This window comes from Hypanus sabinus, chromosome 12, assembly GCF_030144855.1.
Source record: "Hypanus sabinus isolate sHypSab1 chromosome 12, sHypSab1.hap1, whole genome shotgun sequence".
Lineage (NCBI taxonomy): Eukaryota > Metazoa > Chordata > Chondrichthyes > Myliobatiformes > Dasyatidae > Hypanus > Hypanus sabinus.
This window is the reverse complement of record NC_082717.1, coordinates 15,909,264-15,931,512: the sequence shown is the minus strand read 5'-3', so window position 1 is coordinate 15,931,512 and position 22,249 is coordinate 15,909,264. Positions and strand designations below refer to the sequence as shown.

The 22,249-nt window shown below is 40.0% G+C and overlaps 1 protein-coding gene across 8 annotated transcripts in view; it reads right to left on the bottom strand.

Moving 5' to 3' along the window:
• Positions 1 to 22,249, bottom strand: part of LOC132402664 (RAC-gamma serine/threonine-protein kinase) — a 402,615-nt gene that overhangs the window by 229,143 nt on the left and 151,223 nt on the right. Inside the window, exon 1 of one of the 8 annotated variants that reach the window (XM_059985595.1) lies at positions 7,524 to 7,584. The exons of the other annotated variants lie outside the window; for them this stretch is intronic. Within the exon in view, the coding sequence (XP_059841578.1) occupies positions 7,524 to 7,569 (46 nt within the window). The 5' untranslated portion in view covers positions 7,570 to 7,584. Of the gene's footprint in view, positions 1 to 7,523; positions 7,585 to 22,249 lie in introns of those variants that run through there. 8 annotated transcript variants of the gene reach the window in all.

Genomic DNA, 22,249 nt, shown 5'->3' with positions numbered 1-22,249 from the left:
AAGCTTCCTCACTGTCCACTACACCTCCAATCTTTGTATCATCAGCAAATTTGCTGATCCAATTTAGCACATTATCATCCAGATCATTGATATAGATGACAAATAACAATGGACCCAGCACTGATCTCTGTGGCACACCACTTGTCACAGGCCTCCACTCAGAGTAGCAATCCTCCATTACCACTCTCTGGCTTCTTCCATTGAGTCAATGTCTAATCCAATTTACTACCTCTCCATGTATACCTAGTGACTGAATCTTCCTAACTAACCTCCCATGCGAGACCTTGTCAGAGGCCTTACTGAAGTCCATGTATACAGCATCCACTGCCTTCCCTTCATCCACTTTCCTGGTAACTTCCTCGAAAAACTCTAATAGATTGGTTAAACATGACCAACCATGCACAAAGCCATGCTGACTTTTTCTAATAAGTCCCTGTCCATCCAAATACATGTAGATCCTATCTCTTAGTATTCCTTCCAATAATTTACCTACAACCGATGTCAAACTTAACAGCCTATAATTTCCCAGCTTTCTTTTTGAGCCTTTTTTAAACAATGGAACTACATGAACTATTCTCCAATCCTCCGGCACCTGACCATTGGATATCGACATTTTAAACATTTCTGCCAGGGCCCCTGCAATTTCAACACGTGTCTCCTTCAAGGTCTGAGGGAATACCATCAGGTCCTGAGGATTTATCTACTTTGATTTGCCTCAAGACAGCAAGCACCTCCTTCTCTTTAATCTGTACAAGTTCCATGACCTCCCTACTTGTTTGCCATGCTTCCATAGACTCCATTCCAGTTTCCTTAGTAAATACAGATGCAAAAAACCCATTTAATATCTCTCCCATTTCTTTTGGTTCCATACATAGCTAACCACTCTGATCTTCAAGAGGGCCAATTTTGTCCCTTACTATCCTTTTGCTCTTAACATACCTGTAGAAGCTCTTAGGATTATCCTTAACCCTGATTATCAAAACAACCTCATGTCTTCTTTTAGCCCTCCTGAATTCTTAAGTATTTTCTTACTCTTTTTATACTCCTCAAGCATTTTGTTTCCTCCCTGTTGCCTATACATGTTATACATCTCTCTCTTCTTCTTTATCAGAGTTCTAATATTCTTCGAGAACCAAGGGTCCTTATTCTTATTCATTTTGCCTTTAACCCTGACAGGAACATACAAACTCTGCACTCTCAAAATTTCTCCTTTGAAGGCCTCCCACTTACCAATCACATCCTTGCCAGAGAACAACCTGTCTCAATCTACTTTTTAGATCCTTTCTCATTTCTTCAAATTTGGCTTTTTTCCAGTTTAGAACTTCAACCTGAGGACCAGATCTACCTTTATCCATGATCAAGTTGAAACTAATGGCGTTATGATCACTGCAATCAAAGTGTTCCCCTACACACAATTGTCACATGCCCTAACTCATTTCCTAATAGGAGATCTAATATTGCATCCTCCCTAGTTGGTATATCTATATATTGATTTAGAAAACTTTCCTGAACACATTTCACAAACCCTAACCCATCTAGAGCTTTAACAGTATGGGAGTCCCAATCAATGTGTGGAAAATTAAAATCCCCTACAATCACAACTTTCTGTCTCCTGCAGTTGTCTGTTATCTCTCTGCAGATTTGCCCCTCCAATTCTCGCTGACGATTAGGTGGTCTATAATACAACCCTTGTAGTGTTCTCGCTCAGGTGTAAGAGAACTCTGAACTAAACACAGAGGTAAACCGTAGTCAATGAAAACAGGATCGCAGTAAGATTAACCGTTTACTGTTCACTCTTCCACATTAACGTATGGTGAAAACTGTTGATAAAACAATACAAAATGTATACAGTATTTGTTTCCTTCTTGATATCACATTTACATCGTAAATACTTGCAAAAGTAAAACTACAACAACTACATTACATTAAAGTGCAGCATACAGTCAGAATCTACCTACGCCATTGACTGCTTTAAATACACTTCAACACAAACTATCCGCAACTCTTTAACTAACGAAAACATAAACCTTATCAACCGTCATTACTTTTAATAGAATCAGCGTTAACATTTTTAATTCAACACATCGATTATCTCATGAACTTACGGCGTTGCTTCACTGATATTTCTAGCGCGTAGAAAAAAAACTTTTCTTGTGCTGATCCTGCACATGTGAGCCCCCTCCTTCCCGCTTCTCCAAACTGGTATTTTCCCACAAGACGCGGCGAAACCGGGTGTGACGCCATCGCATGCCGCAATATATCACAGACAACGAATTTACTTTAAACAATCCTAACTTTAATTAAAAAATGCTAACAAACAAATTACTAAAGCAAAAATATTATAAACTAAACAAATGCCATAAAGGCAACACAACCCTATTAATGTGGTCATACTTTTCCTGCTTCTCAGCTCCACTCATATGGCCTCAGTAAGACAAGCCCTCTAATCTGTCCTGCTGAAGCACTGCTGTAACATTTTCCCTGACTAGCAAAGCCACCCCCCCCCCCCCCACCATTCATCCCTCTGCCTCTATCACATCTGAAACATCAGAACCCTGGAACATTGAGCTGCCAGTCCTGCCCCACTTGTAGCCAAGTTTCAGTAATGGCTATGATGTCATAATTCCATGTGTCAATCCAGGCCCTCAGCTCGTCTGCCTTTCCCACAATACCCCTTGCATTGAAATAGACACACCTCAGAAGATTATTACCACCACACACAACCTTACTATTTGTGACTTTGCATGAACAACTAACATCATTTATTTTTACCCCCGTTCCACTATCTACTCTGGCACTCTGGTTCCCATCCCCCTGCAAATCTAGTTTAAACCCTCCCCAATAACACTAGCAAACCTCCCTGCAAGTATATTGGTCCCCTTGCACAGGTCCCACCTGCCCCAGAAGAGGTCCCAATGATCCTGAAATCTGAAACCCTGCCCCTACATCAGTTTCTCAGCCACGTGTTCATCTGCCAGAGCATCCTACTCTTACCTTCACTGGCACGTGGAACAGGAGCAATCCGGAGATTACTACCCTCAAAGTCCTCTTTTTCAACTTCCTACCAAGCTCTCTGTACTCACTCTTCAGGACTTCCTGACTCTTTCTACCTATGTCATTGGTACCAATGTGTACCACGACATCTGGCTGATCACCCTCCCACCTCAGAATGCTGTGCACGCAATCAGGGACATTCTTGACCCTGGCACCCGGGAGGCAACAAACCATCCGGGAGTCTCTGTCACGAACATAAAATCTCCTGTCTGTACCCCTGACTATGGAGTCCCCTATCACTACTGCTCTCCTCTTCTTCCTCCCTCCCTTCTGCACCACAGAAACAGACTTAGTGCCAGAGATCCCGCTGCCGCAGCTTATCCCAGGTAAGCCATCCCTCCCAACAGTATCCAAATCAATATACCTGTTTTGGAGGGGAATGGCCACAGGGGAACCCTGCACTACCTGCCCTTTCCCCTTCCCTCACCTGACGGTAACCCAATTAGCTGTGCCCTGTTCCTTAGGTGTCTTTACCTCCCGGAAACTACTATCTATAAACTGCTCAGTCTCCCGAATGATCTGGAGGTCATCCATCTCCTGCTCCAGTTCCCTAACGCGGTCTGTTAGGAGCTGCAGCTGGATGCACTTCTTGCAGGTATCGTTGCTAGGGACACCGGAGGTCTCCTTGACTTCTCACATCCTGCAAGAGGAGCATTCCAACATCCTGCCTGGCATATTCTCTTGCCTGAACAAAAAAAAAGATGCTTAGATTTTTTTATTATTATATTTTCACAAGAGTGATTAGACAAACAAATTTCTTCATCTCAACATGCAAATTAATGAACTGTTTTATACATCCATAGCTCATGTACACAGACATTCAATTTGGCCAAACACAAATCTGGTGCTTTAAGTTGTAAAACCAGCTGTAGCTTTCAGGCTAAGCAATATATACAAGCTTTTCCACAATCTGTATCTTATTCTAAATTAGTTTGTAGGTAAAAGAATTTTCTACCAATTCAAAAGAGCTTCCCTACCAACACTTGATCTTTTTATAAGATTAGCCAATAAAGATCCTGATAAGATTTTGCTTCAGGTGTTCTGAAATCCTATTGTACTCAGAAAGACACAGGCCTACAAATATTCCATAACGACAAGTGCACCTAACTTCCAAACTCCAACGGGTTCTTAAGTTTGTTCCTACAAATGGCAGCTTCCTATGTGCACAGTGCAAATGATTACAATTGATAACTCAAGTTTCCTGCCACGCATTCATTGTGAGAGAAGTACAATACGCTGGAGAAAATCAGCAGTTATGAAGGCAAAGAGATATCATCCATATTGAGAGCAGTGTTTGCAATTCTTTTCAATACCATCACACTACATCAAACCCCAATGCAAGCACCACGTTGCATTAAACAAGTGAAAAATTGTCTTCAAGTAGACAGTGATTTAACAAATTTAAAGCAAGGTCTAATTTGTGTAACAGGAAAGTAGAAGGCAAAGCAGCAAGTACAGACCACACTACAGAGAGTTCACTTCCTGCTACTTTGTCTCAGATAATTCGGCAGAATGTTGCTGTGCCAAACAAGCCCTTAGTTTGGACAAGATTGGATTACATTGGAAACATATTCATGATATATTTCAAGGAGGAAAATAATACTCCAGGATATAAAAGGGACAAATGAGAGGACCCTATTGCTTGGTGGAAATGTGTTTGGAGATAGCAAGCTTTGCTTGTTTCTCCATTTAAGAACCTGTTAGTTCTTCAAGGAATTTGGAAAACATTTATTCCAGTTATTTGGAAGTCCAAATGAAAGGTTTCAGTGACTTTGGCCTATTATGAAGACTGACTTATGAACCATTCTGTTTCTTTTGAAGAGCGCTTCTCTCCACGTGAATCAAGATTGTTTGTCATTCTTCAAGTATAGTCATTTTGTTCTCCTTTAAACTTGTGCACTAAAGAATGACAATAAACAATCCTGAATCTTGAGAGATACTGTTTCCAAGAATTTGCTATTCAAGATTTCATTGGTTCTCATAAATTACCCCAGGCAACCTACATTTTTGGAAGGTTATGTACTCACCATCAAATACAACAGCCAATAGATAAAGGAATAAATGAATTTTTAAAGCATATTACCAAGATCAGACATTTTCTCAGCTACGACGGGTGATTGATAAGTTCGTGGCCTAGGGTAGAAGGAGTCGAGTTATTAACTTCAAACTTTCTGCATAATCAAAGAGTTGACCTGCATGTGCATGTAACGGGAGCTGTATAATTCATCTCCTTCTACTTTAGGCCACAAACTTATCAATCACCCATGCTGTGGACACTTTCTGGAGGTCCAAGATCCGTATGCTCCACGACCGCTGGACCAAGTGTGTAAATGTAGGAGGGGACTATGTTGAAAAAATTAATGTGCTAGGTTTTCTGAAGTTGATTCCTACTTTGGGCCACAAACTTATCAATCACCCTTCGTATGAATGTAACTGATGCAGCAGAAACAAAGACTAAGGGAATTGTGGAAGTCATACAACATGGTAAGGAATACTACAGATTTTTGGGCTGGGGTAAAGTAGACGGGCATGAATGATAGAAAGTATGTACTAATTTTATTCATAATTTCTGAAGATTTCAAGAGATGATAAATGATGAGAAAGTGGAAGCCCTTGGTAATCAACTTGAATATGATATTAATGAACATGACATCACTGAATGGCTTGAATCTCATGAAGATTTGTACAATGAAGACTATGGAACTGGAAAAACAGCTGTTCAATAAGGAAAATGACCAAATTGAAGCCTCGCAACCTGAAAAGAGAATCACTACAAAAGGATAGGAGGCAAAAAGAAATCTGAAGGTTTGGCAAGATATACCAAGGCTTATAAAAGGTGTCAATGAGAGTATTCAATGCCACAAAGAATTTTTTTTTGAAAAGAGAACAGCGGTTCAATCTAATTTATCTTAAAATTTGAAAGGAAATCAGAACCAACTGCCTCCATTTCCACCCCATCTCTAGAACCAGCTGTGTGTACCTCAGACCACCCATATAACCACGTGTTTGTAAGGACACTTTTTGACTTAGGGACATATATAAAAGTAGAACCAATTTGTAACTAATGGATACCCTGCAAATACTGGTATAATGGTTTATGCTTAATTCTGGATATCAATAGAAAGCAAAGAAACTGAAACAGAAACACACCATATTAATCTAATAAACGGATATAATGTGTAATTTGAACAATATTCAATAGGCAATGATGTAGAAAAAAATTATTTTATGCTCGAGAATATGTTGCCATTCAAATATAACTGTTTCTGTACATCCCTTGATTACTTTATCTCAACACATTTTAAATTTACTTAAAAGCTATACAATATTATAATTTATTTGTGTAAACTGGCAATTTTAAGAAAAGGCAGGAAACTGGGATCTGGCAGGGGTGGGGGGGGGGGATGAAACAAGGTATACATTACCTAGTGAGTCAAATACTGAACCATTGGGATTTCCAAATCAGATAGATAACAGATTATTGGAGTTATTGCATTTTTTTAAAGACAGGTCAAAGAGAATAGAGAATAAACAATATGATAACAATGTATAGCACCCACCGCGATTATCTTGAATAGAAGAGCAAGACTGAAAGTTCAAGTGGCTTACAACTGCTTTTATTTTCCAATATTTCTGTCATATTATTTTAAAAGTCCTGAATTTAAAAGAGTGCAATACAATTTCTATAATTAGTTGGTCCAAGTGGTTAGCTGCTGCTAAGATAGCTATTGTGATGACCATTGTGATGAACTTGCACACAAGAAAAATAGCAATAAAATCTTTAAAGTCTTGGTTGAGTCACTTTAACTCAGCCCTTTGTGGCTGACTTCAAAATATCTTTGTATCAGGATGGGAGCAGTTGTCCAATAGCTCTCTCTCTTGGGTACTGATGGAATATGCTACATGGCCTGCAAATTAGAGGGGTGTTGCCTTCCAAGATTAAACTATGCCAGACAATGAAAACCCAGACAAACTTGAGAAATATTTTCCTGAAAGAAAAGCCAATACATAAAGCAAATTTCTATTAATCATTTATTATTAAATACACATGCTGAAAGATCAAGTTGAAATACGAGTTGAATAAACATTACTAATTTTTTTTAGTAACTTGCTTGATGGCACAAATAAAATAACTGGGATGCATTCAGTGCCCCAAATGGAAGGGACATATGGTACTCAGTGATTCAGTTCCTGAACCCTGTGGTTATTGTTAGTTTGAGCATGACTCTGTGCTAAATGAGACTCTGGGATTCAAACATGGTGTTAAAAAGCCTGCAGCTGGGAGTCTTCTAGTTAGTGCAAGTTTCTACCAGACCTCCAAGTTAATCTAACTGAGATAACACAGCCTTTTTTTTTGCCATCATTAATACTTAAGCAAACTGCTACCAAGCTCAATTCAGTGGAGGGAAAAAACAACTCGAATTTTGTTTTATAACTACTAGGAACAATAACAAAAATAACATACAAACCTCTCATGCTGTTGCTAATACAATTGATTTGACAGTAGTTATGCATCTTCTCTGGTGGTGGTGGTGGGTGCAAGGGTGTGGGAAAGGAAGGGTGTTGGGTTGAAAGAGGGAAGACCAGAAGCAGGAATTACAAATTTAAAACTCAAGACATAGGAGATACAGCAGTGACATGAAGAAACAGTAGTGACCCCACATCAGTCAGAATGCTATTGAGTTTGTCAATTAAATTGGTAGTGGAGTGCACAATGGTACCAGAGATACACTGACCTGAAGTAGATAAATGGAGCCAAGCTGCACATTAGTTGTGATCTACATCTGGTTCCAAGTTTTAATGTAATACCCAATTTGTTCTTTCCTCAACATGCAGCAATAGCAACATTCTCAAAATTCATGTACAATTCTATGTGGTATTGTCATATCCTGTAATGTAGTGGCCAGAAATGTTCATTACCTAGGGCCCAGCTAATATGTTTTGTTAGGACAAATAAACTCTTCTCAAGTTTCTCACATTTCAATGGCAAACTCTGCCATCTTCAACATCATGGTCCAAGTACGGACTGGAATTCAAGATGGGACAGTGGAAACCTGATTGGATGAGCACTAACCAATTAGGAGGGAAGGAATATAGGAGTATAAATACCACCAGACCAGACATGCCCAGGCATCATCTCTGAAGACTATGACAGAGTTAGTCACTGAAACGTCAGTTATTATCAATACCTGTACCCAGCTTGAAGCCCGAGAAGAGTTTATTCATCACATACGCCAGGAAAGCATTAGATCCTTTTTCACACTCTGTTATGGCTTAATATGCTTTGAAAATTACCCTCTCTGGATTTACATTCTATTGGCTAGTGAAATACTACTAATGCACTGGAACAAACCTAACTACTTGTCCTACTACCATTGAGGATCTATAAATAAGCACTCCTTCCTTAAACTTGGACTACTGTTTTCCCTTTCTATGTCTACTTTTTGTTGCCAAACAGATGAGTCCATTGATAGGGACTCGTCCATAAAAATTAATGTGTCTCCTTGCTGTCAACAAAGTTAATTTTTATATCATCTTGAATCATAGCTCCTTTATTCAAAAGCCACTAAAAATGCAAGTGACCTAGCACTACACAAAATCCAGAGCCATTTAGTGACCCATGAACTAAATCACTTTTACCCACGATTTCCCGCCAATGAGCAAATTTTGAATTAAACATCATTTACCACATTATAATTCATGTAAGCAATATCAACTCTTTTAATCTTAAAAATAAAATTTTACTTTAACTCTTATTATTGTCCTTAATGAATCTTCACTTATCTAAACAAATCATGTATAACGGCCCTCAGAATTTCTTCCAATAATTTTCTCAAAAGTTGACTGGACCACACCTCGTCTTTTCAAGCAATAGTAATATTAAGTGCTTCCACTCCAATCCCTCTTGCAACATACTTAAAATTGAGGAGGATTGGTAAAAAGTCAATCAGAAATGGAAACTAAGTCAGATCAAAATTTTAGAAAGTCATGTGGCTTGCACTGTAGGGAAAAATACATTTTCACAACAAAAATATGGTACGACTCATTTGTTTTCTTTCATCAACCACACTCCACAGAGCAAATATGAATACAGAGCAGACACATGAAATAGGAAGTCTACAATTTGATTGTCAGGATAATGGACATTGATTTTATTTAGATAAATACAAGGACTTCTGTGCATTTTGTCTGTGGGGATCTGTATAAAAGCCTATAGAAATCGACCGTCTATTCTGAATGCAAAAAAGAGAAAGAGGTAAGTGATGGCGATCTCGCAAAATTATATCCATTCATTCACGAGGATGAAAGCACCTTTTACCACAGGATGCATTCCAAATTAGCAACAAGCCTTTGGCTGGTAACTACAGATTTGCCAAGATTCTTTTTGGATGTTTTCTTCTTTAAAAAGCTTTCAGATAATAAATGAAACAGTGAATATAATTAATAGTTTGGCTGTATGGTACTGTCACTGCAAAACTAAAATAGCACCTTTTAAAATACTAGACTGTGGCTTTGACAGTACATTATATAACAATGACAAATTTGAGGTAATATTTTAGTTTGACAACTTAAAATCAAAAACTAGATATTCCTGATGTACATGAACATCTGTACTTGTATTCAGTCTTCCTTGAAAAATAATTCCAAACAGGTGATAATATTACAGCTGTTTGTTTTGATTATACATAAAAATTCACCATAGGGACCCTCAATGCCAGATAACTGTGCTTTCAGTTTGAAACAAAGTTCACATTTTACAAGGTTTTTTTTGTAGTTCACTGACATCAGGAGCAAAAATAGGACCAAACCTGCAGTATTCCAAGATTACTTGAGAATGGAAATGCACAAATCCACAAAACTGCCATTCTTGCCCTGTGCACATTGCCTATTGAAATTTTTTTAAGGAATCTAAAAGAATCCTTTGTAAAAAAAAAGCCAAATCATTAGGCAAATAATTTCTACATTAACCACAAAATTACAAAATAAAAAATGAAGCAGCACCACAAATTGGAAAGACCATTATCCTTATAAAGAGACCCAATACATTCTTAAGTATATTAAAAATTGGAATTTGTAATTTTAATAATCACAGTACCTTTAAGCAATAGTTGATATTCAATACAAAAAAGCTGTAACATTGAAATACAGCAATTTTTTTGAATAAAAGAGATTATATATTGCCAGAAGACAAGACCACTATAGAGCATTTTGAACCTTGTGAGTATGTTGTTTGACATCTGCACATGTTTATGCGTCTCTCGAATAAGCTCTTGAACACCCTGCTGGAGCTGTCATTTTTTTTATTCTTCCTATCTGGCAGATGGCAAGTCAACAATCGACATCAACAGCAGCAATGCCTCACCGCAGAATTGCCTGCTCCTTGCGTCACAGACACAATAATAAACTCTTTGTTGTTCGTCCACAATACAGCTGCTTAAACCACTTTGGTATGAAGCCGGTCTGCTGAAAACACAAACTCCCTTCTGTCAGGGGTTTGTTTAAAAAAAACGGCAAAATGTTAAACAACCAAAGCCACAACACAGCTGCAAACAACCAGATACTTCAAAAGCTCCTCCCTAACAAAGACCCCAAAAAGGGGCTTGACTGCATCTTATGAAGCAATTAAAAAGTATGACAGCTTGTTTTGTATGGACAACAACTGGACAGACGTTAACTGCAAAACAAAATATTCATAACCCCTGACAGATTTAATAAGAATCTATATAACATTTCTGTACACTCGAGGGAAAAAAGCAAACATTTAAAATATCAAAATTTTATTTTCAAAGATCAAGATTTCAACCACTTTTTGTAGCAGTTATTGGAGAAAATATTGCTCATTTATTTTACTAAGTAGCTTTCATCAGTCTTAATCGAGTGTTGTATACAAGCTTTATTTGTTACAATTTATAATCAAACAATGGAAAGTACTAAAAGCATTAATATTAACTCCCTGATATCCTCAATCTTTCACTGAACACTGACTTAGTCTGTGATCTGTTTATCCAGCTAAAGAATGATTACAAGGAGACCAACAGCTGTGAAAAGGATGGAAAAGGCCAATGTAAGGTTTATTTCAAGTATATTTAAAGTTTCGTATTCCATCGAGCTCCATAATTCCACTAGGCTAACTGACATCACAAATTAAAGGTTATGCTCCCTGCTCAAGTGACAAAAACAAACAATTTAAAAAAATCAAAGTTAATTGATCTTCCACTGAAATACTCCTGGTCAAAAATAAATATGGTACCTTCACACAGGTTTGCTCAGCTGTCTGTAAATTAAGAACCCAACTGCTCAACTTGGTAACAGCACTTGCATCATCCAACAGTTCAATCCATTGTCCCCAGAACAGAGCTCTAAAATGAGGTTTACACTCTCATGTAATACTGAGCTATTCCAAATTATTGAAGGTGTTATCCTCATGATCTCATGTTCTCAATATTTACTGCTTTTTTAAAAATTTGTACATTTGCCTTATAGATGTTAGTTCTTTGTCTGTCTTGTTGGGTGTGATCTTTCATTGAGTATCACATTTCTTATATTTACTGTGAATCTCAGGATTGTATATGGCTTTATAAAGTATCTTGATAATAAAATTACTTTGAACTTTCAGATGAAATGCCTATGATTCAAAAAGGATTCCATACCTTACACAAAAAGTGTAATCAAACAAATTAAGTGGGCTGCAAAATCCAATTAAATCATTCTGAATAGTGGATGAATAATAAATTCTCACGCACAGAAAAAGCATGGGGTATTGAACCTGTGTGCATCAGTCACATGGCAAAACAGGAAGGTGTTTTCAAGTTGAGTACCTTGTTTCATTGACATTAACATGAGTGGCTGTTAATAAATACTGTATGCACACTACACATAATGTTACCCAAGGTAACTTCCATGAAAATTAATGTGAATACCACCCTGATCTACACAATAAATCACTGTAGCACAAACATGATGCTAAATGAAATAATGTAGTACAAATCTAGCTTAAAATCAGGCACCCAAGTGGTATTGCAGGATGTCATAAACAATCATACTCCACCACAAAATCACTAACTTCATGGACTGGAATATAAAGGCAATCTAATCCAATGGGGTGGGGGGGCACAAGAGAGAAAAATGAAAGTCCTTCCAAGATTGTTTCTGCACATCTTGTATTCCCCAATTCTCGACTTCCTTGCATCCTTTCTATTGCTCCACTTATGATGTGCAAAAGCATTTCTGGGCTTGTTTGTCATTACAGTTCAATGGAATTACAGTTTATTGTGAATTACATTTGGGCTTCTGAGGCAGACTAATTGCAAGCATCCGTTCTTATCTTAGACCATAAAACATAGAAGCAGAATTAGGCCATTCAGTCCATAGAGGCAGCTCCACCATTCCATCATAGTTGATTTATTATCCCTCTTAACTCCATTCTACTGCCATCTCACTGCAACCTTTCACGCTATAACCTATCAACCACCACTTTAAATAGACCCAATTACGTGAACTCCACAGCTGTCTGTAGCACTGAATTACACCAATTGACCACTCTGGCTAAAAGAATCCCTCTTCATCTCTGTTCTAACTGGAACAACTTCTGTTCTGAGTTTGTGCCCTCTGGTTGTAGACTCCCCACTATAGGAAATATCCTCTCCACATCATCTCCATCTAGGCCTCTGAATATTCGACAGGTTTCAATGAGACCACCTCCTTCCTCCCCCATTCTTCCCACCTCCAGCGAGTACAGACCCAGCCAGAGTCTTTGAATGCTTCTCGTAAATTAAGCCTTCCATATTCCTGGAATCATTCACATGAACTTCCTCTAGACCCTCCCCATTACAATACTTAGATAAGGGGCCCAAAACTGCTCACATTACCTCTTGTGCCTTATAAAGTCTTTGCTTTACATTCTTGCTTTTATATTCTCATCCCCCTTAAAATGAATGCTAACATTGCATTTGCCTTCCTTACCACTGACTCAACCTGCAAGTTCATTGTGTGCTTATTTATTTAAGACCATAAGATATAGGAGCAGTAATAGGTCATTTGGCCCATTGAGTCTGCCCTGCTATTCAAATCATGGGCTGATCCAATTCTTCCAAGTCATCCCCACTCCCCTGCCTTTTCCCCATAGCCTTTGATGCCCTGGCTATCTCTGCCTTAAAAACACCCAGTGACTTGGCCTCCACAGCCACTCAAGGCAGCAAATTCCACAGATTTACCACCCTCTGACTGTAAGTAACTTCTCCTTATCCCTGTTCTAAATGGACGTCCTTCAATCCTGAAGTTGTGCCCTCTTCAGGCCTTTTAACATTCGGAATGTTTCTATGAAAGCCCCCTGCATTCTCCTGAATTCCAAGGAATACAGACCAAAAGCTGCCAGATATTGTTCATACGGTAACCCTTTCATTCCTAGAATCATTCTCGTGAATCTCCTCTGAAACCTCTCCAATGTCAAGTACATCCTTTCCAAAATAAGGAGACCAAAATTGCACACAACACTCCATGTGTGGTCTCACGAGTCCCTTACAAAGCCTCAAAATCACATCCCTTCTCTTAAATTCTATACCTCTAGAAATGAATTCCAACAATGCATTCGCCTTCTTCACCACCTGGAGGTTAACCTTTAGGGTATCCTGCACAAGGACTCCCAAGTCCCTTTGCATCTCTGCATTTTGAATTCTCTCCCCATTTAAATAATAGTCTGTCCATTTATTTCTTCCACCAAAGTGCATGACCATGCACTTTCCAACATATTTCATTTCCCACTTCTTTGCCCATTCCCCTAAACTATCTAAGTCTCTGTGCAGGCTGTCTGTTTCCTCAACAGTACCCACTCCTCCATCTAGCTTTGTATCATCCACAAATTTAGCTATAAATCCATTAATCCTATCGCCCAAATCATTGACATACATCATAAAAAACAGCAGTCCCAACACCATGAGTAACTAGTAGCCAGCCAAAATAGGACCCTTTTATTCCAATTCAGTTTTCTGCCGATCAGCCAATGCTTCACCCATGCAAGTAACTTCCCTGGAATTCCATGGGCTCTTATCTTGCTAAGCAGCCCATGTGTGGCACCTTGTCAAAAGAACTTCTGAGAAAGCAAGTACACCACATCTCCATCATCTCCTTATCAACCTTCTTTGTAATTTCCTCAAAAAAATTGCAGCAGGTTAGTCAGGCAAGATTTTCCTTGCAGGAAACCATGCTGGTTTTGGCCCATCTTGTCATGTGACTCCAGGTATGTCACAATCTCATCCCTAAGAATCAGTTCCAACAACTTCCCAACCACTGATGTCAGGCTTACAGGTCTATAGATTCCTTTCTGCTGCCTCCCACCCTTCTTAAATAGCAAATTAAGATTTGCAATTTTCCAGTCACCCGGTAGAATGCCAGAATCTATCAATTCTTGAAAGATCATTGTTAATGCCTCCGCAATCTCTTCAGCTACTTCCTTCAGAACCCAAGGTTGCATTCCAACAGGTCCAGGAAATTTACCTATCCTCAGACCATTAAGCTGAGCACCATCTCAGTTGTAATTTTCAGCATCATTTTCTATTGGTCCTATATCTACCCTCAATTCTCTTTTACCCTTTATATACTTTTAAAAAAAACTTTCAGCATCTTCTTTACTATTAGTCATCAGCTTCCTTTCATAATTCATCTTTTCCTTCCTAATGACCTTCTTAGTTTCCTTCTGCAAGTTTTTAAAAGCTTTCCAATCCTCTATCCTCCCACTAGCTCTGGCTTCCTTGTATGTCCTCTTTTTTGCTTTTACTTTGGCTCTGACTTCATTTGTCAGCCACAGCAGTGTCCTTCTTCCATCTGAAAATTTCTTATTTGGAAATATATCGGGTCTTATACATCCCTCATTTTTTGCAGAAACTCCAGCCATTGCTGCACTGCTGTCCTTCCTGCTAGTGTCCCTTTCCAGTCAACATTGGCCAGTTCCCCTCTCATGCCATTGTAATTACCTTCTTTATTCCACTGAAATACCAACACATTGCATTTTAGTTTCTTCTTCTCAAATTCCAAAGTGACCTTGATCAAATTGTGATCACTGTTCCCTAACTGTTCCTTAACCTTAAGCTCTTTTATCACCTCCAGATCATTGCGCAACATCCAATCCAGCACAGCTGATCCCCCAATCCCCCAGATTGTTGTTGGGCTCAACAACAATCTGTTCTACAAAGTTTCTCTCGCTGTCCAGTACTGACCTGGTCTCCCCAACCACTTTCATGTCAAAATTCCCAACAATTATCATGATATTGCCCTTCTGATACGCCTTTTCGATCTCCTACTGTAATTTATAATCCACGTCCTGGCTGTTGTTTGGAGGCCTGTATACAACTGCCATTAGGGTCCTTTCACCTTTGCCATTTTTTTAAACTCAACCAATAGAGTTGCACTTCTGATCCTATGTCATTCCTTTCTAATGATTTAATATTATTTCTTATACACAGGGCCACACCAGCCTTATCTTTCACAGGGCCATACCATACTAACCTTATCTTTCCGATACACCATACATCGTTGAACACTCAGCTCCCAATGGTAGCCATCCTTCAGCCAAGTTTCAGGAATGGCCACAATGTCATATTTACCAATCTGTAGCTGAATTTCCAAGATCGTCCATTTTATTTTTTATGCTGCGTGCATTCAAATATAACACTTTCAGTCCAGTATTTGCTGCTTTCTGTTTTAACTGCACCATGTCTCTGTTGCCCTGTAGCTCACCCTACTGGCTATGATTACACTTCATCTCCTGTCCGTCCTTTCTATCATCTCTGTTGCATGCTATCTTCGATTTATTTCTGTTTTCCCCTTCCTCAGCCCTATCACTCCGATTCCCATCCTCCTGCCAAATTAGTTTAAACCCTCCCTAACAGCTCTATTAAACATGCTTGCTCGGATAGTGGACCCCTATCAGGTGTAACCCGTCCTTTTTGTACAGGTCATACCTCCCTCAGAAGAGGCCCCAATGATCCAGGAATCTGAAGCACTGCCCCCTACACCAGTCTCTCAGCCACACGTTAATTTGCCTGATCACGCTATTCTTCTGCTCATTAGCACGTAGCACAGGCAGCAATCCTGAGATTACTACCCTGTAAGGATACAGTGCGGAATAGGTTCTTCCAGCTGTGATTTAACCCTAGCCTAATCACAGGACAATTTACAATAACCAATTATCATACTGGTACATCTTTGGACCGGGGGTGGTGGGGGGGGACGGGGGGGGTGGGGGGGGACCAGAGCACCTGGAGAAAACCCACATATTTTACAGGGAGGACATACAGACTCCTTACAGATGACATTGAAAATTAACTCCGAATCCTGCATGAGGAAACCTTTGCACCACCGATTTTTGAATTTTCTCGGTCTACAAAATAGTCTATGCCTTTATTGCTTCTACCAAAGAGCCACACACTTCCCTAAACTGCATTCCATCTGCCATTTAATAGCACATTCTCCCAGTCGAAGTGCTTCTGCAGACACTCTGCTTCCTCAACACCACCTGCCCCTCCGCCTATCTTTGTATCCTTCAAAAAACTGGCCATAAAGCCATCAATTCTGTCATCCAAATCACTGGCATACAAGGTGAAAGGAATTGGTCCCAATATAGACCCCAGCAAAACACCACTAGTCATCTGCGGCCAACCAGAAAAGGTCCTATTTATTTCCACTTTTTGCCTCGTCCCATTCAGCAATTCTATCCATGTTAGTTTCTTTCCTGTAATACCATGGACTTGTTAAGCAGCCTGATGTGTGGTACTTTGTCAAAGGCCTTCTTAAAATACAAGAAAACCACATCCAATGACTCTTCTTTAACTATCCTGCCTGTTATTTTCTCTCAAAGAAATCAAGCTGACTTTAGCTTATTTTATCATTTGCCTCCAAATACCCTGAAACCTCATCCTTAATAATTGACTCCAACATCTGCCTAACCACTGAAGTCAGGGTTAAAAGGGCTTATAAATACTTTTCTTCTGCCTGCCTCCTTTCTGAAGTGAAGTGACATTTGCAATTTTCCAGACCTCCAGAACCATTCCAGAATCTAGTGATTCTTAAAAGATCATTACTAATGGCTTCACAAACTCTTCAGCTGCTATTTTCAGAACCCTGGGGTGTAGCCCATCTTGTCCAGGTGACTTATCTACATTCAAAACTTCCAGCACGCAAAGCACCTTCTCCTTAGTAATAGCAACTACACTCACTTTGGCGCCCCAATACTCTCAAATCTCAGTCATATTCTAAGTGTCTTCCTCAGTGAAGACCAACATAAAATACATACTAAGTTTGTCCACCATTTCTTTGCTCCCATTAAAATCTCCTTCCTTTTCGGTGGTCCAATATCCACTCTTGCCTCTTTTACTCTTCATACATCTAAAAAACCCATTTGTATCATCTTATATTATTGACTAGCCTACTTTAATATTTCATCTTTTCTCTCCTTATGCTCTTTATAGCTGCCTACCGTTTGTTGCTATAAGGTTCCCAATCCTCTAACTTCCCATTAATTTTTTGCTCTATTATATGCCCTCACTTCGGCTTTTATGTTGGCTTTGACTTCTCTTGTCGACCACAGTTGCATCATCCTGCACCGTAGAATACTACTTCTCTTTGGGCTTCAGAAATTCCAGCTATTGATGCTCTGCCATCACTTCTGCTAGTGAACTCTACCAATCAACTCTGGCCAGCTCCTCCTCTTGCCCCTATAATTCCCTTTACTTCACTGTAACACTGATACATCTGATTTTAGCTTCTCAAATTGCAGTGTGAATTTTATCACATTAAGATTACTGGCCCTTAAAGGTTCCTTTACCTTAAATTCTCTAATCAAATCAGGTTTGTTGCACAACACACAATACATTTGAGTTGATCCTGTAGTGGGCTCTACTACAAGCTGCTTGAAAAAGCCATCTCGTAGGAATTCTACAAATTCCCTTTCCTGGGATCCAGCACCAAGATGATTTTCCCAATCTAACTGCACACTGAAATCCACCATGAATATCATAACATTGCCCTTTTGTCATGCCTTTTCTATCTCCTGTTGTAATTTGTACCCCACATCCTGGCAACTGTGCAGGGGCCTTTAACTCCCATCAGTGTAGTCCACCCTAAAGGATTTAACATCTTCAGACCCTATGCCACCTCTAACAATGTGATTTCATATTTTTTAAAAAAAAACAAGAGCCCCCGCCCCCCCAGTCGTCCCCCACATCCACCTACCTGTCTTTTTGATAACATGGTATATCCTTGGGTGTTCAGCTTCTTCTTACAGCCATATCACACCCTCCAATCTCAAACAGTGCAACAACATCATTTACCTTATTCTCCATAACATGTGCACTCGAATACAATAGTCAGTCATTTATGGACCTTTTTGATTTTGCCATGAGTTGATTTTTCAACTCATCCCACAGACTGCAATTTTGTTCTGTCATCTACCTGTCCTTCTTCAGTTTCACTACAAATTGCATCTACTTGTGTACCAACTGCCCCCAACCTCAGCTCCCTCACTCTAGCTCCAATGTCCCTGCCAAATTAGTTTAAACCCAACCCAACAGCTCCAGCCCACAATGATATTGGTCCCCCTCGAGTTCAGATATAACTCACTCTTTTTGAACAGAACAGAAGAAATTCCAATGATCCAGAAATCTGAAACACTCTTGCTGGCACATGGCATAGGCAGCAATCCAGAGATTAACTATCCGTAAGGACCACAAAACCTGCTGATTCCAAAGTCACCAGGCCTAGATGTCTCCAAAACGCAATCCCTGCTGCTGACCTCAATGGCTCTAACAATCCAGAGCAGACTCAAAACCTGGACTCCACTGCCATCAATGCAGTTTCCAACGACCTCAGACATTTCCAAAGTTGCAATTGTACAACCTTCAACTCTAACTCCGGTCTTAACCTTCAGGTCATGTCTTCATGTGCTGCTGCTGGAACCAACGTCACCCCTTCCTTATCACTTTGCAATCCTATCTCTCTCAGGTCCCACTGCCAGCTCTTGGTCCTTCGGAGACTCCATCTTTCTCTAAACTCACCATCCCTAAACACTCCAAACCTCCCTTCCCCTCTGATACTACCAACCCCTTTCCCCACCCCCCCCCCGATCCCAGCTCTCAACCACATCGGGTTTTCACCGTCCATCTGACCTTGCCTCCCCAAGACAGAATGGTCTGTCCTCAGTAAGGGCTTCACTTTTGTTCTCCTGCACCCACACCTCAGTGAGCTCCGCACCTGCCATGACATTGAACTCTTCTTCCACCGCTTCCATCTCCAAGTCCATTTCTTTGGCAAGGCCTCCCCCACCCTGCACTGATGATCCCTTCTTCCATCTTCAACCTCCTGCTCTTCCTGAACACCCGGCCCTGGACCTTTTCATTGCCAACTGCTGACAGGACGTCAACCGTCCAGACTTTAGCACTCCTCTCTCTATTCCAACCTCACTCTTTCCAAACGCTCGGCTCTCCATTCCCTCTGCACCAATCCTAACCTCCCTATCAAACCCGCAGATAAGGGAGGTGCTATAGTAGTCTGGCGTACTGACCTCTACCTTGCTGAGGCCCAACGCCAACTCTCACGACACCTCTTCTTATTTACCCCTCAAATAGGTCCCCACTAAGGGACACCAGGCCATCGTCTCCCATGCCATCACCAACTTTACTGATATTGGAGATCTTCCATCCACCGCCACCAACCTCAAAATTCCTGAACTCTGCACCTCCTGTTTCTACCTCCTATCCAAATTCCACAAAACTGCTTGTCCAGGTAGACCCATTGTTTCAGCTTCTTCCTGCCCCACTAAATTCATATCTGCATACCTCGACTGTTTTATCCCCCCAACCGTTCAGTCCCTTCCTACCAACATCTGTGACACCTCACACACTCTTGATTTTTTCCAAGGATTTCAGGTTCTCTGGCCTCCATCATCAAATTTTTACTATTGATGTCCAGTCCCTATACACCTCCATCCCCACCAGGAAAGCCTCAAAGCTCTCCATTTCTTTCTGGACACCAGACTCAATCAGTTCCCCTCCACCCCACAAGATCATTCACTAACCCTGGATTCATTCTCTCCATACTAGCTATGTACTAGTTGACAAAGATAGAAAAAAATTAAAACTGGAAACTTAGAAGCTCCACTTGTTATCGCCCAAGCCTGACCACTAACGATGGCCCTACCACTCACACCTTACTTCTTTTTAATTGACTTTTGCTTAGTGCCAAATAGATCACTAGGAATGTAGCCCACCAGAAAGTCCCAAAAGGTTCCGAGTTACTTTTAAATCTTGTGCAATCTCTCCAACAAGCGATGATGATTGCAGCCCACCAAGAAGTAATCTTATAGATTACTTTTAAAAATTACTCAGATACTTCTTAAAAATCCTGCCATTCCACAAGACATTAAACCTGCATATTTACCCTCTAAGCTTAAAGAGAGGATTCCTCAAAACTGCCCAAACATTTGCATGCCATAGCACAGTTCTTACCTAAAACTTATCAACCCCATCACTAAAACAATTTTTTTAATCATTTGGTCCTTTATGACCACGAGACCATTGTTCCACAAAGATAAGGAATGCCTCCAGTCCATGCCCAAACAGTATTTCAGTAAATCTCATTACTTAGCTGACCTATCTATATACAGGCAGAGGTCAAACAGCAAAGCTTCAAACATTAGGACAATGAAGTGGTGCTCACAGAAGGCAGAGCAGCAGCCATGGGATTGCTTCGAGTTGGTGGACTGGACCATTTTCAAGGACATATCTGTGATCTGAATGAATATACCATGGTTGTCACGGACTTTATTAAAACAGTTGTAGATGTGCATGCCCTCCACAAGATCACTCAGAGCTTTTCCCAACTAGAAGTCCTGGATGAAACACCAGATCCACAATCTGCTGAGGGCCAGATCAAAAGCATTAAAATCTGGTGATCAAGAAAATTACAAAAGGTCAGAAAGCCATCTCACAGGTGAAATCACAATTCCAAACTAAACTTGAAACAACAAATTATGTTTGACAGTCGTAGCAGGGCTCGAATAGGTTTCAATGAGTACATTAAATGTATACAATATACATCCTGAAATTATTTTTCTTTGCAAATATCCATGAGAACAGGAGTGCCCCAAAGAATGACAGTTAAATGTTAGAACCCCAAAGCCCCACCACTCAGCTCCCCTTCTACGCACAAGCAGCAGCAAGACAACGACCACCCCACCAGCAAAAAAAAAGCATCGGCGCCCCCCCCCAAAGCATTCAAGCGTTCAGCAAAGCATCAATAAAGACACAGTCTTGCAGTGTCCCAAAGACTACTTGTTCACCCAGTATTCAACATACCACAGGCTCTCTCTTCTGTTAGGTACACACAATCCTGTAAAAGTATCAGCAGCAATAGAACACACCTAGAATCTGGTTTTGCTGTTAACAAATCACTATTTTATTAGTAACTACATAAATATATATAGTTATTATATATATATATATATATAATATTTTATTTTATATATATATAATATAAATATTATAGTAAACCAAGAGTTAGCATATATAGAGGTGTAGATAAAGTTCCCAAACTCGTTCAAGCTCAGGTGGCAAGATTTATAGTCTTACGATGGTTTGTAAGAAAGTTCAGTTCAATCCTCATTCCTAATGCGAGATATTTGTAATCCAAAGGTGAATGTTGTGGGAAGGCAATTACGTCGATTTTCCACAGATTCCACGACAGCAATACAAAGTAACAAAAGCAGTAGGTTTTATCTCCGAAATTGTTCCACTCCACACACAAAGTATCACTGACGGTGATCTTCAACAAATATCTTTTCAACACATGTGGCACCACAGCCAAATTCAGCTATGGGGCATCCTAAAGTGGTGGCCACAGGATACTCAACCTGAATCCACGGATGGATTAACACCAACAGTAGCTTATCACAAAGGGGACCCTCTTCCAGGGAAAACTACCACCCAGGCAAGGGTACACACACCAGTAGATTCCACAAGGTTACCCCAACATGATAGCCACTTACCCAGTTCCACGTCATACGAAGTAACTCCAACAGTGATTTGCCACAGGGGTGCCTTCTTCAGTGAAATACCACACCCAGACAAGGGTAAACACACACGTGGTATTCACAAAGGTTTCCCCCTCACCAGAGAACCCACTGCTGTGGATTAACTATGTGACAATC